An 18,731-nucleotide genomic window follows, 5' to 3' on the forward strand; every position below is an offset into this window, starting at 1 on the left:
GATAGCATTTACAATACTGTGTCCAGTTTTTTCACCCCTCACACAGGAAAGATGTGGTTAAACTTGGGTGAGTCCAGGGGAGGCCCTCCAAGCTGGTCAGGGAGCACAATACTTGCCTTGTGGGGAATTACTGCTGAAGGAACTGGGCTTGTTCAGCCTGGAGGAAGAGCTGGGGACCCAAGAGCAGACTGACAGTACCAACAATGGGTTATAGATAAAATGAAGCCAGTTTCTTCACAAAGGTGCACTGTCATTAGGTCACAAGGAACAATGGTGATTAATTGCTACAGGCGATTACGAGCAATACAGGGAAAACAATTTTTATCTCGGAGGATAATCAGACATTGGAATAGGTTGCCTAGAGAGGTTGTGGAATCTCCATCCCTGGAGGTTTACAAGATCCAACTGGATAAAGCTCTCAAGAAACAGTCTGAATTCACTCACTCAGAAGGAGAGAGAGAGAATAAAAACAGTTTTGGACAAAAGAAATTATTTTGTATGAAACTGACATAATATTAGTATTAGGATGTCCTGTGGGACCACAATAAAAAGTTCAACTTTTACTTCCCACATACCAAATGAAAAGATGTTTCTGTGACAAAAGTTTTCACTCCAATTCTGACTGAAGACCTACAGTCTTCTTTTTAGTTGACATATACAAGTCTTTTAGTATTATTAACTGCGCCTTAAATACATAAGGTTTTCTATTTCAAAAATTACAAAGATAATTTACAGGAATCCTTAATTGAAGATTTACCTTTTATTTCTAAGTTCTCATTTTTTTCTGTTAGCCTTTGTTTTTCTTGTTCAAGTTGGTTTAACAACAGTTCAAGATTCTCTTTGCCATCTGCTTTTGCAAAGAGTTCTTCACTCAGTCTCTCATTCTCCCTATGACATGAGCACAACTCCTGAAGTAACAAGTATTATTACAAAAATTAGAAGTGCCAACAGAGACATTTGGAAAAATTATTTAACATTTTGTTAAACTTTTAGTATTCAACACTGTTTACTTCTGTTTAACCTGAGTGTTTTATACTTTAACATTTGTTAAAGGCCACCATTGTTTTTATACTACTTTTCATTACATCAAGTAAGAATTACTTTTGACATGGTTTACAATCAGTAACAAAACAAGCAATATTAACCCTTGTTTAATTCAAGAAACCAAACCAAAGGATAGTGGGATACAAACATAGGAAAAAGTAATAACTAAAGCAAGAAATAATTTTTAATGGCATTTAGTAACACTGTTGGTGATAAAGTACATCACAATACGGCATCTTGGTCAACCCAACTCTGCAGCTAATCAAATGCTGTTTGGCATGTCTTTCCTATAATCTGGTGCCCTGTAAATGAAATATTTTTGTATTTTCAAGTTCACTAGAAATACTAAAACAAAACACTGTACTCGACTAATACACATCTTGCTATATGCTGGAAAGAGTTTGCTCTTCAAGGAATTGATAATACTGATGTTTTTCATCTGGGCTACGATGCTTTGTTTCTGAGTGAGCACGTATTTCATAATTATTCACATGCTGATTAAGAGACAAAGTAGTTTCTACATGAAGAAAATCCTCTAGGATGTCAGAATTCATCTGTGGTAAAAATGATTATGTTATGGAAATTACAACTTCCAATACCAGAAATAAGGAAATGTACAATAAGGATGTAGTCAACCATACTGTCTAAAGAGGTTTCTTTCAGTTTATTTTTGCAAAAATATGATGTGGCTTCTTTAGATCTTTCATTTATTAATTACAAATTTATTACAATAGAGTTTTGGGGTATTATAGAAGTTTTCTTGTTAATTGTTAAAGTGTTAATTTGTATAATAAATGAAAGAATCACGTGTATGACAGTATGATAAAAATGCTACAAACAAGAACTGAAAATATTTTTACTTACTGATTTAAGCCTTGTTATTGTTTCTTCAAGATCCTGTATTTCACTGTGTTTTCTTTCAATTTCTTTCTATCAACCAAAATTAACCTATATGTTAAAAGTTACATATTCAAAATGACAACAATACCTTTGTTACAAAAAACCTAAGGAAACAGACTATTTTTGTAAGAAATAAAGTATAATTGGTTCCATGTAATCTGCTAAATATCAAGTAGTAAAGCTACTAGAAACTGAAGGCACACAAAATTTGCGGTATGCACACCCATGCTCTTTTTGAGCACAACAATTAAATAAATAATTGCATGACTCCTCATAGGAAAAAAACCTCTGAACACAGGCATCACTGTTGCAAATATCTATTACCTATCAATAGTTTTAAGTAGCTCAGAATTTTATTTCATACTAAGCTAAAACAAGAAGACAGATTGCCTCTTACTTAAATTCATCTCACCTAATATAGTAGGGAGACAAAATTGCTGCAATTAATCCTCTTTTAGTGAGATATTCTGTATAATATTAAGTAAACTGCAAAAAATATCTTTTTAATCTTCCTTTACAAGCTGATAGGTCATTTGTTGCAATTAAAAGATATAAAGCCACCTGAGAGCTGAGCAGATCCTTCACACTGTAACATGTGAGTAATTACCTTTGCTTCTCCTATTTCCTTATCTGCAGTCTCGAGCACAATTTCTTTGTGTCTTTCCAGCTGCTGTGCCAAGTGGTCTATTTCATTCAGTTCTTGACACAGTTCTTCATTTTTATTGCTTAAATGCACTACCTCACTAGTCACATTTTGTTTAGTGTCCAAGAGGTCTTGAATGCGATTTTCAAGTTCTTTGTTTGTTTGCTGAAGATATTCAACCTGAAAGACATTTTTCATTAAAACATTAATACGTATTGTTACACTAGGTAGCAAAAGCTCCGCCCATACCTCTATATCCCTAATAAAAAAAGGACATCCTGTTAAACATAGCAAGATTTTCTATTTTTAGAACATAATGCTTATCAACATGGGGTGTTGGTCAACAGCTGGATGCATATGAGCCAGCAGTGTGCCCAGGTGGCTGAGAAGGCCAACAGCATCCTGGCCTGTATCAGGAACAGTGTGGCCAGCAGGAGTAGGGAAGTGATTGTGCCCCTGTACTCGGCACTGGTGAGGCCGCACCTTGAATACTGAGTTCAGTTTTAGGCCCCTCACTACAAGAAAGACATTGAGGTGCTGGAGCGTGTCCAGAGAAGGGCAACGAAGCTGGTGAAGGGTCTAGAGCACTAGAAGTCTTATTAGGAGCAGCTGAGGTAACAGGGGTTGTTTAGCCTGGAGGAAAGGAGGCTCAGGGGAGACCTTATCGCTCTCTATAGCTACCTGAATGGAGGTTGTAGCCAGGTGGGTGTTGGTCTCTACTCCCAGGTAATAAGTAGACAAGAGGAAATGGCCTCAAGTTGCACCAGGGGAGGTTTAGATGGATATCAGGAAAAATTTCTTCACTGAAAGGGTTGTCAAGCATTGGAAAAGGCTGCCCAGGGATGTGGATGAGTCACCATCCCCAGAGGTATTTAAAAGACGTAGATGTAGCACTTAGGAACATGGTTTAGTGGTGGACTTGGCAGTGCTATGTTAATGATTGGACTTGGTGATCTTAAAGGTCTTTTCTAACCTAAATGATTCCAAAATGTTATGAAAAAATATGATGTTACAAAGGTGCAAGGTGAAGGAATCCATTACTACACTGTTCTTTATGTAGTCTCCAAAACCTGAGGTTTATTCTAAAAACAAAGTACTGAAAAGCAGAGATCTGTATAGAAACCTGTCTCGGGCATCAGTCTGGGAGACCCCGTGTACTCAGAGTTTCCCTAAATTTCACAAGTTACGAGGACACATTCTTCTCTCCCACCTTTGTAGTACATTTGCTAGGCTTAGTCTCACTCTTACTCCTTCATGAAAGTGAAGCTTTACAGGTCAGATTCCCAAAACCTGTCCTGCCCCCAACATATCTGAGCACCTTAAACAACGTCCTCAGAAATCCTGCTCTACAGACGTTGTTTTACCCAGAATACCTTCCCCTGAGAGTAAAGGGAAGAGAAGCAGGGATGCAGAGTAGGAATAAAAAATATATATAATAAGGTACACTACCAAGGAAAATGTGAGCCTGGAATATCTTGAAAGATTTAAGATAAAAGAGGTGCTGCACTTCCAACTCCACGCAACTTTCCTCAAAATTCCATGGTGTAGTATTACTGTAGACACAGAATAAAGTCTGAGCCCTTTCATAGTCACGAATACTACTACATGGAGATATCTATCCATTTACTGTTAGAGAATATAAGTGGCATATTGGCACTGAGCCTGAGCAAATAGTCTTGATGGCCTAAAACCAGCTTTATGCAGCTCTGGGCTCACCCTCTGTACAGTCAATTTGTGTTCAGCATGACTTACTAATTCAGGATCCCTGAACACAGCTGTACTGCTTCCAAGTCATAGCTCATTCTGTATTTTTGCAGCACTGAACCTAAGCTAATTAACTCTGCAACCTGGCTCTCACGCCGCTGTACATCATGCACAACCAGTACACAAAACTTCGAACTCAGCTGGAAAAACAGAGAATTGATGGTATAAGTCCAGAGATGGGCTCTACTTGATCTGTACTCCAGCCTGTCTTGTATCGTTTTTTAAAAATCCTCATTCTCAGACCAATATTGAATGCATTCTAATATGCACAGTAAACACAAACATCTTTATCCTAAGCTTATCCTTTCCTTGCAAGTCTATGTTGGAATAAAGGTGGTGGCCATTTGAATTCAGCAAGGAAGATTCCCCACTCTCTGATGAGATTGTCTGCAGTACTATTCCTTATCATAAGTACATATATCATTGTTAGTTCCTAAAACATAAATGGTATGTACAAAATAAATAAAAATATTTTCAAACTTGGTGAAAACAGTGTATCATACAGAAATTTTCTGAATACTCTCAGATTAACATTATTATGTACAGATGTGAGTTCATAAAATTCTTTATCAAAACCATTCTAATAAACTTCTAAAACAAGAAATTAAATTTCCTTAGACAAGAAACAATGCCACCTAAAAAGCAAAGGAAGTTAAACTGATTGATTTAATAGTGATTTATTTAAAGAAAAGCTAGAAGTTTTGTAGGGTTTTTTTAGATTGCTCGTATTTTTAGTTTTGACTAACCACCAGTAATAAATCCATTACCTGCAAATTCAAATGGGCGATAAGCTTCTCATTACTTTTACTTCTTGATTCCAGAGAGATAACCTCATGAGAACGACCACCATCCAATGCTAGCATTAGGCGCTCTATTTCTTTGTCTCTTAGCTCAACCTTTGAGGAAACAAAAAAAGTTCTTTAGTATCTTTATACCATTTAATAGAACCTTTGTTCAAATAAACACCTACATAGCATTCAGTAAAAAGATATGCACCTAATAATGCAATTTTTATCTTTAATATTAATTAAAAAAAAAAAAGTCTGGATTTTTCTGAACAAAGTGTTTTCTTTGAAATAAAAATAAAGGAATCAAATAGAATTTATGGAAAAAAATACTGAAACAATTCCTACTAGACTATTTCCTTCAATGGAAACCAACAGTTTTCATTTAAAGCGAAGTTAATGAATGTTGCAAATTAACCATCCAAGACTAGCACTTAAATTCAGGGAAAAATCTTTTAAATTGGCTAATTTGCTGTCTATTTCAGTGTAAAAAATCAAAGAGCTGAAAAACAGAGAATATTGAAAGAGGAAAACCAAAAGATGTGAACAAAAAAAAGAGGATTGTGTCCCCAGTTATTGAAAGATATGAACAACTGATGCAATTCCCTCACTTAACAATTATACATATAGTATCAATCCACTCTAACTAAAATATTGTAAAATCTGCTGTCCATAAATTAACTTAAAAAAATTAAAAATTCAAAATATATAACCAGTCCAAACAGTGAAAAAAAAAAATTACCCTAGCCTACCTGTAGATCTAATTATTATTTTGAGCCAGTTAATGTTTCTGCACAAACAAACCCTACACATACATAAATTCAACTTATGGTCATCAAGTTTAGCTTATTTAATGCAATTTTAATACACAAAATTTATCAGCAAAAGCAGTGGGCAAGTATTTTATGTCTCTCCAAAGAGGAGAGACATACCTCAACGTAGGCAAATTAGAATAATTCTATTTCACAAGTCTTACAATGCTTTCCCAGTGAGGTTAACACCTCATTATAATTATAATCAAGGCCATTGCAATGTCTACTACAGCCAAATAACAGTATTTTAAAATAAAATCTGTAAACATACCTGTTTGCTATAATTTTTAATTCCACGTTCAGATATCTCCAGTTTTTCCTGTAACTCTGTTACTTCTGACTGAAGTTCATGAATTCTGAAATGTAGCAATATACTGTTTTTGTGGATTCATGGAAGAATCATAGGTACACAACAACTCAATATTAGTATTTTCTCTTTGCTCCTGAATGTCAATGTTTCACAAAAAATAGTTTTGTCCATATAAAATGTTAATGCAGAAGTCGTTGTTTGAGATACTGTGTCAGGTTGATCTTGGCTGGCTGCCAGACCCCCACTGAACTGTTCTCTCGCTCCCCCTCCTCAACAGCATGGGGGAGAAAATAAGATGAAAAAGCTCACGGGTTGAGATAAAGACAGGGTGATAACTTACTAATTACCGTCACAGGCAACACAGGCTCAACTTTGGGTCAAGTCATCAATTAAAAATAGATGTAGGATGGTGAGAAAGATTATACATATAGGATGTAGGATGGCAGGTAAGTAGGATGGTGAGAAACAAAGACAAACTAAAAACATCTTCCTCTGACCCTCCACTTTTTTCCACCCTCAACTTCACTGCTTCACTCCCAACTCTTATACTCTTCCCCTACCCCTAGAGGCGCAGCAGGGATGGGGAATGTGAGCTGTGGTCAGTTCATAACACTTTGGCTTTGCCACTTCTTCCTCCTCACACTGCTCCAGCATCGGGTGCCTCCCATGAGATACAGTCCTTCATGAACTGCTCCAGCCTGCGTCCTCTCCATGCAGTACAGTCCTTTAGGAACAGACTGCTCCAGCGTGGGTCCCTCACAGGCCACAGCTCCTACCGGAAAACCTGCTTCTGCATGGGTTCCTCTCCATGAGCTGCAGTTCCTGCCAGGAGCCTGCTCCAGTGTGGGCTCTTCATGGGCTGCAGCTTCCTTCAGGACATATCCACTTGCTCCAGCATGGGATCCTCCATGGACTGCAGCGTGGGTATCAGCTCTGATGTGGTGCTTTCCACAGGCTGCATGAACAACCTGCATCACCATGGTCATCTTCATGGGCTGCAGCGGAATCTCCGGTCCAGTGCCTGAAGCACCTCCTCCCCTTCCTTCTTCACTGACCTTGGTGTCCGCAGGGTTGTTGCTCTCATATCTTTCTCATTCCTCCCTCTCACTGCTGCTGCATAGAACTGTTTCTTACCCTTTCTTAAATAAATTTTAACAGGGGAGCCACCAGTTTGGCTGATGGGTTCAGCTGTGACCCATGTTGGGTTCGTTTTGAAGCCAAGTGGAGCTGGCTGTGTCCAGCACAGAGTAGCCGCTGGTCTCTTTTTAGAGGCGCCACCCTTGCAGTCCCCCCACTGCCAGCACATTGCCATGTAAACCCTCAACAGATGTATTCTAAATAAGAAAAAAAGAAGTGACTTGAACCTTTCATCACATAGGTTCCCAAGCCAAAAATAGTATTACAAAACCAAGAATATTTTAGTCTTCCAAAACAAATATGAAAGATCAGTTTACTCCTATGCAAAACATTACACCTAGTTGTTTTCCAGAATACCCAAGCTAAAGTTAAGAATAACAGTAAAACCAGTATATAAATCTTAAGGGAAATCCTTTAAGGAAAGAAAGAGCTTATTAAATATCCATTGCAACTTTGTCACAGGCAGCACTGTCAATCACTAAGCAAAATCCTATTTAAGAATTATAGTGCTCCTAAAACATCATGAAATACCATTTTGTTTGAGGCAAATTTGAAAGGCAGAAGGAGGGTTGGAAAAATCACTGCAGCTATTTAACACTTGTACTTCAAAATTTAAAATTTCTTTAGATTACCGATTATCAGCCACCTGAAGAAGGTCTGCGATATACGGGTCCTCTGGCTGAGGAACTGGATAGGCACTAACACCTGATGGAGGGACAGGCTGGTCTATCTGCATGCGTTGACGCCTGAAGGGAATGCTTCTTTTTCTGCCACCTAAGAAAGCCCAAAACCAAAGGCCTATTACTTGGAATTAAAGCAAGGGAGTTTTTGTCTTTAATACCAAATGAAATTTCCTATTTATTCCACTGCCTCTGAACTGGCACATTTCACTGTTTTGATAAATTGATAAAATTTGTACATTCTAGACGACAACATTCTTGCAGGTTAGTATCACCTTTGTCATTCAGTTTTAGAATAACGAAACATGCAAAGTTCAGTATAAGTAATTTTCCCCAGTGTTTAGGACCCTAAATATTCTACAGTTCAAGCTTGTTGAATCTGTTAGCACTGCGCTTTGCTAAAAAAGCTAAATTAAAACATCAGAAAAGACATTTTGTTTTCACATTTAAGAACTATATCATGACTGAACTAACATCTGCATTGTTTAGTAATTTTTTTTCTTTCTATCCTATTGTCATTTCAGTGAATGAATATCACAGGCATATCAAGCAGAGCAGGCTATTTGCTTGCATGGTAACTTTATATTAAAAACAAAGCAAAACATAGTATTATTTCCAGAAGGAACAATTACTCTTTATCACATGATTAAGTAAGAACATACAATATTTGATGATGTAATATAGAAAAAGCCCAGAAGACTGGTGACCTTCTGGGTCAAGTATGCGGAAAGACAAACAAAAGTGTAACATGGCATCTTTGAAGCGACAGACACGAAATGCAGAAAGGTGTGGAAAAATAGAGAGCAAATTTAATTTCAACTAACTACCCATTAATTTCCCACAGATGCCAAAAATAGATAGGTAATTCAATGACTTGGAGAGGAAAGACAATTTCAAAACTTTACAAAATACTTCTCGCTATTTCCATTAGCCTGAAAAAAAAAAGGAAGAAAAAGGAAACTCTGGAGAAAGAAGTTAACCTGAATGCTTTTAGAGGCTTGGAATATTCACTTGTAGACATAATTTGCATCTTGCTACTTTTAGATCTTGGTTACAAAAATCTGAATTAGTCACACATCATCAATTAGCTGCCAAAAAGATTCAAGTATCAAAGAACTTGCTTCTGACTAAATTAAGTGCAGCATTAAAAAAATAAAAATAGCTGTTGATTAACAGTGCTTTCCATTCACATTTTAACATAATAGTCTTCTATAGAATCTAAGTTTGTATTCAAATTTGTGCCTAACAAAACTGATGTGCTAATGAAAAATTTCTTCAGTGCATAGAAGACGACTGAATTCAGGGCCAAAATGTCAAAAAGGTAATTTTATTCTATTGGATAATTATTTTACTGTAGTAGCTTCTCTTCCTAGAGGGGAAAAAAAAAAGATTATGTTCTGAAGAACCAAAAGCCCAGGGTAAAGTTAACATTTCTATGATTATTTACACTTACCAGGTGTTTGCACCACTGCTTGCAAATTCTTCTCCTGAAGCTGCTGAATTTTTTCAGTCTTGGCTTTGTTCTCTTTTTCCAGCATTTTAATTTTATGTACATATTGGTTATTCAGAAATTTCAAGTCAGCCGTTTCATGTTCAGCTCTCCTTAAGGAGCCTTTCAAATCTTCAAGGGAGAGAAAAAACAGTATTATCTTTCTTATTCATTATTATCTTTCCTAGTAGCACCAAAATAGTCATAAAGAGAATCCTATATTCTTTTTCCAGAACATGAAATTTTCATATACCCATACATATGTATAGACATATATATACACAAACACACAAAAATATGTATTTATACACGTTATACAAACAACACCCCGTCATAGAATAAAGGCACATTTAACAGCAGTATTTTTTCATTTTAAATTAAAAAACAGCATTTCAGGGTATGAAAGCATACCGTAAAAAGTTCTAACAGTTTCATGTTTGATTAGGATTTGCAGGACCTCAGAAGCTTTTTAACTACAAAAGAAATGTCTGTGCACGAACCTTAATTCATTATAGGCACCAAAGTCAATGACCACTCACACGCACTTACAAGTACAGATAAATGAATCTGAAGACCAAGGATTTGTCTGCAATGTTATTTTGGCACGGAAGGATTAAAAAAAGTATCATCATTTTTATATTACCTTTAACACGGTGATCAGATTGCTCTTTCAGTTTTAGTATTTCTAAATGTAGTTCATTATTTTCTCTGGTAAGTTTAGCATTCTCTGTTTTATAAGGTTCCAAAACAGCATCATAATTGCTGCATTCTTTTTCAGTTTTTCCAGCAGATAACTTTGCACTGCGTAAGCTCTCAGTTGTATGAACAAGGTCACTGGAGTAAAGGAGCATCATACATGTTAGAAATGTTACCAGCCTTTACACTGCACATGCAAATATTTATTATGACCTGAGAAACAAAACCCTTTCACCGAGACCATGTTAACTGTAGAACAAATGGGTTCAAAGAAAAGCAAAGAGAACATTCACGTAAGGAAAACTGAAAGACAGGAATCATTCACTTAAAAAAAATAAATAGGAAAGGACAGGACAAATATACAAAATAAAGATATTAGGAAAGCACATCAGGAGTTTAAATTTGGTAATTCAATAAACTATCTTTTCTACATAAAACGAGACATTCAAAATTGGCAAGATGATTTTTTCCTCCAAGCACTATATAAGTTGTAGCACTACTTACCACAGAAGAAACATGAAGAATTAGAAAAGCCAGAAGGTTACTAGTATTTATATGGCAATCAGAAGCTCCATAAGAGAGATTATTGGTAAGTAGCTATAAACATTTTTGTGAAAATAATATCAAAGGCAGTGATTGAGAGATTAAATCTGTTAGACACCAGAATAAGACTTCATGTTGAAGGCAGATTACTTCACATCTGCCTACCTATGGTTCTTCCATTTGTATTAGATTCTAGAGAACAACAGAACCCGAATACCTACATTTGCATGTTTAGCCAAATATAACTGGCTTACTATGGAAATTACTATGTTCCTAGTGACATCAAAGCCATGAAATGCAGATATATTGAGGTCACCTGAAAAATTGTTTTTCTTCTGTTATGTGTCCTGTAAAAACTGCAGAGATGGCAAATCTAAACTTCTCCAAAGGAGATCATAAAAAGAGAGCTGTGAATGTTTTATCTTAAGTCACAGTACAAACAACAGGGATTATTTTTTACACAACCAGTTATGAGTGTGTCCTTCAATAGTGACTGTTCTTGGCTCTCTTATGAGGTTAGAAATGTTGAGTTTTCCTACACTATAGATCCTTAGAAACAATTCTACTGAATTAAATGAAATCTTAAGATGTTCTCATCACTTAAGCAAACCCATTTGACTTCATACAGAGGAACTGAATGTAAGCTGTGAAATAACATTGCTTGAAAATAATCTTCAGACTACTTCTTCTCCCTTATATGTCAAAAAAATCAAACAATAACTGCTATATGATTACTATGTTTTTAATGAATCTCCGTTTGAATACCTAAAAAGCTTTTCCACCAAAGGTAAACTCTCCACTCCCAATGGTTGCCGATAGCCCAGCTGATCTAGACGTTTCCTGAGATTAACAAATCTTCGCTCTGCAGTTGTAGTCATTGTAAACGCACCTTCAAAGCAGCTTTTGTCACACTCAAGAAAAACAGAACACCTGCAAAAGATTGTCTGTTTTAGCATTTGTCCTTTAAAGAAGGAATAATGTAGAAAAGAAGTAATGGAAAAACCATTTTTTGTGTAGGAAATGCAGTGCATAAGCATGTTCTTAAAATTTAAGTAAACCAGAAGAGAATCATAGAGCAACTAAAAAGGTTAAAACATATTTACATATTTATTTAAAAAGAAATATTTGCCCTGGCAATTAGTTTTCTCTTTCCTAACATCTTAGAGTATGAACATAAATTTTTCTTTTCAGCATGTACATAATTTTTTCTTTTCAGTTGTAAGAACTGAACTCCGAAAAGATCTTTCTGTGGGAACGCTAAGAAGTAGATTCTGATCTTTTTGAATCACGGTCATCATGGTATCTTCCACAATGCAAATTGACAGGTTATTCTCAAAAAACCCATATACTTTTTTATTTCATATATAAATCTTACTTTTAAAGTTTACAAGGCAGTACTTAACATAACTTATGCCAACCATTTGTAAAAATGCATAAAGTGTGTAAAATTTTAAAGACTGATTACCTTTGAACATCTTTTTTCTATGAAGTAAAACAGGAAAGAAAAAAACACCAGTGTACTATAGTCCTACCTGCATTGTTTTCTGGAAAATACAGTTCAAGGATCAGAGGGGTTTTTTTTCTTTTGACTGATTAGTTACCTTCTTATTACCAACCTGATCTAAAAGAGGCTGGATCAGCACTACTGTATCTGAATCCAGAGGAGGATTTTGGTTTTGCCATGTACATTTGAGGGAGGAAGAATTTTTACATTGTTCTGTCCTTCTGGATTTAGAGATAGAATGAGAAAAGAAATGGAATACTAAAGTTGATGCTCCTCAACATGTGAAAACATCTCTTCAATAGTTAGAAATGTTTTTGAAAAATAGTTACTTCTGTAAAACATTTCCCTCACATTTCTTTGAGTATTAACCTACTGGCTGCAAAGACCTCAGCAGCCAAACTACCAGTCTGAGGAAGCATTGTTTGCACCTCATATAAAGGGGAAAGAATATAGATATCATTTAAACCATGCTATTTCACAATCCCCCAGATTTTAAAAATATATTAAACAAATATATGCAGGTATTTGAAAATAAAATTATTTATGAATAAACAAATGAGAAAACATGCAAGTTTCTTTCATGTCTGAGGCTGGAAAACAAGATTTCATCTCATTGTATCAAAACACTACAAATAAATCTAGCAACGGGACTGTGGTTGCCAGGTACTGCTCCATGGACAAGAGAAAATCGCTGGTCTTATAAGCACAGCATCTGTTCCAGGAACTGCCAAAATATTTGTTTGAGAAGGTTCAGGATGTTGAGATATTAACTAGGCAACAACATGGAGATCTCTTACATATTGTACTGGGATGGTTGAAGAAGGAGGTAGCGTACTTCCTTCCTCTAAATGGTAACTGTCAATGTACCAAGTGCAAGTCAATGTACTAATGTGTACTAAATGCTCTTCGGTCTCCTTTGGCAGCCAAAGATTAAAGCTGAAAGTGATGATACCTTGATATTTCTGCATCAATGATGAGGATTCTGTGTTGAATTCAAGAAAACCGATTGTGTTACTGCATCTAGATTTGGTCTCAGGAATGCATCTTATACTACTACAGAAGTGAGCTGATAACTCTTGAGCCCACCTTCTCCTTAAGAAGGACCACATCAGTTAAAAAGATTAAATTAATTGAAAATCCTTCATCAGACTTGATTTAATAGCTTGTATTTTGGAAAGAGAAAGGATTTTTCTACTAATCATATCGAGAAAGTTTTACAGAACAAACATTAGGAACAAAGCTGTGCTTCAGTTTGTAAGGGAATATAGTTTTTCTAAAGTAACTGTGGAGAAAATAAATGGACACGTTAGCATTGCAGTAACTGGCTAGGAGGTAGGTACAGCATCTTGCTAAATCACTGCAATGGACATTGAAGTGACATGTAGTTACCTAAACGTACGCTAATATTGAGAGGTACCAACAGCTTTCTGGTTGAATCACTCTCCTTCCTAATGACTGAATTTTTAATTCAAGACATTATTGCCACCAGAATCAAACAAGAAAGGGTATTATCTTATATTCCCTAGAGCTACATCTGATCCAAAATTAGTCCAGGAAATGAGTAGCTGGAGTATAGGTCCAAAGGATGTCCAGAAATGAAAGTAAGAATAAAAATTGGGGGTCGTTTTTTCAGAGAGCTTAACACAGATTAAAGTCTTCAAAAACAATGATCATTGCACACTCTGTTGGAAAGAAATTATGTGTCCAGACCTCTGTCATTACAGACAACCATAGCATAAATCTCGTATCATAAACTTTAAAGTCTATCACTAGTCTTATGACGACATCAAAAAGTATCTAGTAACTTCTCCACGAGGAAAATTCGTTTTTCTGGAAATATAAAATGAATATATGAACTGCTGTATTGATTCAGTAGAATCCCAGATCAGTCTGACCCAATACCCTGACAGTGTCTCTGACAGTTGCCACAGCAAGAGTACAAAAGCATAAAAAACCGAGCCAAATCTTACTCCTACATACCTTCTCTTTCTATAAGCCTATAGTGCAGGGACTTGATAGGCCTAAAGTTGAAGTTAAATCATTATAACAGTACCTGATAGATCTTTCTTATACATATCTAATTGTTTTCTTGACTTTTTTGCATATTTACATTGAAATAGCGCACGGCAATGAATTCCAGATTTTAACTATATGTCCGGAAAAGTATATCGTAAATTCACAGGTGTGTGCATCCTCCTCCTTTTTTTTTTTTCTTTTTATTGTAAGACATACTAAATAATCATTCCTTATTCATGCTTTCAGTCATCCATGATGGCACCTTTAGCAAATCTATTTTCCAGAATTTTCTAGCAGCTTGTACAGCTTGTCCATTTTCCATGCTTTTTCTGAGATTGAGATCACTCTAAGCAGCTAAACAGCAGCCATAAAGATTCTTTGCTGTAGCCTTCGCTATTGCATAACAATTCCTAACTTATCATTTGCCTTTCTGATTGCTCTAAAGCATTAATTAGATGCTTACACAGTGATACTAACATCTCTTTTTCTGAGCAGTAACTGCCACTTTAGAGCCCATCACATGTATTATTTTGCCTTTATTAACATTGTTCCTTAACTCCCACTTTATTACTCAGTCCAGTGATACTCTTCTGCAAGCCTTGGACTGCTCTTAACAAGTCCATATAATGAGCAAATTTTGTCCCTGGCTGTTTAACCCATTCTTTCAGATCACTAACCAGTGTTAAACAGCATGAAATCTTCTGCACATTCAGGGTAAGGTAGTACTTTCTACCCTTTCTTTTAACCACTTAGTGAGCTATTAAATGACCTTGTCTCTATTTCTGAGAGAGACCTGCGTTCTTAAAAGGCTTTGGTAAAAAAAAAGTCTCTAAATCTTTTTGTAAATTCAAGTTTCCTACATCATTCTTAACTGGTCAACTCAATCCAGGATATCCTTTTCTTTAAGGAAACTTAATAGCCTTGTAAATCACAGTTGAGTCATGATGAGAGGTAGGTTGAACTTACTAGATTTGCCTGTGAATTTGCAAAGTACTGGAAAGCACTCTAACAGCTTTGGTATTTCCCACAAGATAGGCTGTGTTAGCTATATAAATAGTTCACATCATTCATTATCTAACTATTTCATGTAATTTAGTGCCATTTTAGGTGAAAAGCAGAAAATCAGATGAACAAACAGAAAGGGAAAATTAAATGGTACTTTAAATCAAGCATTTCCAGACAAGGATTTATCACGATGTCTGAATGAGTGCATCTTTCAGTTATTCACAGAGGAGATACTCAGAGACAATAGCGTCATTTTTTGTTCCTCCTTTGTTCTCAAAGACTGCTAAAGACGACAACTTTCATGTGCTTCACTTTGTGACATGCCTGGATGTTTGTGAGCAGTCTTTTGAAGACCTAGGTGTGTATGAAATAGACATATTTAGCTCCTGTGAACTGTTTCCTATTGTTCTAATTCACCAATGACTGAAATTGAACATTGACATGAAACATGGGCAATAGTGGAACTTCAAATCCCATTCCTTTAGGCTCTAAGTATAGAATCAATTTGCATAAAATTGTGTGAAAGAAGCAATGTTAATAGGTATTAGACTAACCATTACAGGTGGAATACGAAACAGAAAATCTTTAGCATATTGAAGCCCTCCTTTCAGTCTGAAAATAGTGCAGCAAACTTCATGGTGAGTACAGGTTAAGAACTGTTCCAGGCGCAATCCTTGTGTTATCAGTAAGAAAAGCATATTAACAAAAAAGAAGAGCAAAAATGTATCTTGACTGTGGAAGACTTAATACAGTCCTTGAGCCATGTAGAAGAAAGATAAGACTGCACAGCTGATAATGGAACACAAAGAAATTAGCACGGACAAATTTATACGCTATGAAATCCATTTCTTTATTGAGTCTATAACATTAACACCAAAGACAATTATGAACTGGAGTTTCCAGTCTCAGTTCTGGGAAGTACCAAAATGCATTTTTCATTCATCAGAACTGATATGCTAAAGGCTTTTTTTTTTTTTGTGCATGTATGTGAAATGGTTACAAAACATCTGTTCCTGTCCTGTAATTACTGGTCATGCAGCTTATTCTGCTATAAAGAGCTAGTTTTGCTTTCACCCAGGTAAAAAAGCACCTAGCGGACCAACCATTTGACCATAGCGATGCTCCAATACATGCCTCTATACAGTCCATGGACACTGAAGGCTGTGTTGTGAAAACCACTTACCATAAGATCATTTTCAATATACACTAAATGAGCTTGCACTTGTTTTGTCAAAGTCTTCTTTCCAAGCTGATTTCCTGAGAGTTCACATCTGACTAGATATTCATACACCATGTTTGCTTCACTACTAGGAAGTGTTGCCACTTTGGCAACAGGAAGACAACGTTTGCTCTAGAAAACAGTTCTCTTCTTTAAAGGGTCACCAAAACCTGTAAGTTTACATTACAGTAGAAGAAAACCCTATCGATTACAAACCTGCACGTCACCTATCTCCTCGAACTGCAAGCTTTATAGAAAACCTTTCAGCAAGGCCAATCTATACCTACAGAGGGGCTGTCAGTCCCTTCTGAAATAGGTTTATTTTTCCTTTCTCCACCCTCCCTCCAGGTCGGTCTTACCAGACACACCGTTAAAAGCAAATTCTTCCAGTGCGAGCCACTAAGGAGTGGCCGAGACGTTTCAGCGAGGCTTCGGCAGAGATGCAGCTCCGGAGGGGAACGAGAGACCAGTGTGTAGGCCAGACGCTGCGGGCGGCTGCCCAGGCTAACCTGCGCTCCCAGGGGCAGAGCAGGTAGAAGCGGTCCAGCGCCACGCTGCCCTCAGGGGTGCTACACAGCTGCCGGGGCTGCGGGAGCCCAAACCAGCCCCCGCCACCCGCCTCCGAGGCGGCCCGGTCCCGCCGGCAGCACCCTCCCTCTTCCCCTACAGGACTCCCCGCCCCGGCGGACACGCGCCTACCCCGCCGCCACTCCCCCGGGGCTAGCACTCCCGCCCCACAGACCCCGCGCAGCCACCTAGGCCGCACCGGCGGTTTGAAAATGGCGCGCGGAGCAGCGGCCGCTTCCGTCCCGTCACCTCAGCAACGGGACACGCGCCTGCACCCGCGGCCGGCCGAGCCAACCGCCGCCCGCGTCAGCCGCCCCGCCCCTTCCCCGCGCGACCGGCAGCCCTCGCGCTGCGGGGCGGGGACGGGTGACGTGTAACGCCGCGGCGTTCGAGGAGCCGAGCCCCTCGGTCGGGCAGCGCGAGGGGCTTTCCTCCGCGTCGGGGCAGGAAGCGAGGGAGGTTGAAGGACGCGGGCCGGGCTGAGAGCGGAGGGTCACGGCCGAGCCGCCGACGCGGCAGCAGGAACTCTGGCACAAGGTTTAACGTCGGGCTGCCCGAGGAGCCGTCTCCTGGTGTGAGCTGCTGGCTGGATGCAGAGGAACGGCCCACGCTGGCAGCTTGGCGCCGACTGCAAAGACAGCTGTTGCCGCCTTCCTGACCCTTTTCTAGAGAGTCTTCCTTGCCTTTACTGCCCGTAGGATAGTTGCCGGTTGCATAGTTGCTGTGGCCAGACCTCAGGGATTTAAGTATCTGGTGTAGAGGTGACAGGTCCACCTGTGTTAATGTCTATACTAGTTTAAAGGGAATTTCTAAGTGTAACCCTTACCTCCCCTTGGTGTTGCTTTGGCTACCTTTTGTCACATGCAAAGACCGTGGAAGCAGGTTATGTGCAACTTGGATCAAGTATTTTATTAGTAAACAAAAGACAACTAGGATTTAATGAGCGTTGCCAAGTTGCCATGTAGCAGATTAGGTTTTCCTTCTGAGTTTTATGACATTCTCATTCACACTGCTGTTTTTTGTTTTTTATTCTTGCCAAAGTCTTGCCTCTCTCTGCCTATTTACCTTTATTGTGCCTGTTTCTATTCTACATACACCCCAGCTCTATCCAAGGATGTCACAATTTCCTCAAGCTGTACAGGAAAACTAGGTCCTGAGTCACAGGCAGCTGAAGCTCCAAGAGGGGTAAGGGTTGCATGAAATGGGAGTAGACTGATGTTACATCACACATAGTAAAGGGACAAAAAAACCCCACGTGTTGAGAAATAGAGCAATTCTACTTCAATGCCCAGAGACAGAACAATGGAAGTAACCGCATTTTCACCTTTTTGAAATAACACTCCATAGAAATAAAGAACATGATGAACAATTTAATTAAGAGTTATAGCCACAGTCACATTACGCCTCAGAACATTAATTCAGTATTCCCGCTGCATAAAATTCCACATCCATACTTTCTAGAACAAGGAAGGGAAAAGATCTGATAGTCTTCAATGCTTATATGATTTCCTAGATACAAACTATTAGTGAAAACAGTAGTATCCTTTTTGTGTGCTATGAAGGTAGTGCCTACTGCTTTTAGCAACATAAGGGATTATAAATAGAAGTATGTGAACA

At 37.9% G+C, this 18,731-nt stretch overlaps 1 protein-coding gene across 1 annotated transcript in view; it reads right to left on the reverse strand.

Annotated features, from left to right (window-relative positions):
* CEP135 (centrosomal protein 135) overlaps positions 1–11,681 on the reverse strand; it is a gene marked incomplete at its 5' end in the record, with an annotated part of 35,018 nt that extends 23,337 nt beyond the window's left edge. The window contains 9 exons of the mRNA XM_081999375.1: positions 758–908; positions 1,909–1,974; positions 2,552–2,767; positions 5,119–5,247; positions 6,220–6,304; positions 8,028–8,169; positions 9,529–9,696; positions 10,208–10,398; positions 11,569–11,681. Of these exons, the coding sequence (XP_081855501.1) occupies positions 758–908; positions 1,909–1,974; positions 2,552–2,767; positions 5,119–5,247; positions 6,220–6,304; positions 8,028–8,169; positions 9,529–9,696; positions 10,208–10,398; positions 11,569–11,681 (1,261 nt within the window). The remainder of the gene's footprint in view (positions 1–757; positions 909–1,908; positions 1,975–2,551; positions 2,768–5,118; positions 5,248–6,219; positions 6,305–8,027; positions 8,170–9,528; positions 9,697–10,207; positions 10,399–11,568) is intronic.
* Between the last annotated feature and the right edge of the window lie 7,050 nt (positions 11,682–18,731).

This window comes from Phaethon aethereus (assembly GCF_964289735.1).
Source record: "Phaethon aethereus genome assembly, chromosome: 4".
Classification (NCBI taxonomy): Eukaryota; Metazoa; Chordata; class Aves; order Phaethontiformes; family Phaethontidae; genus Phaethon; species Phaethon aethereus.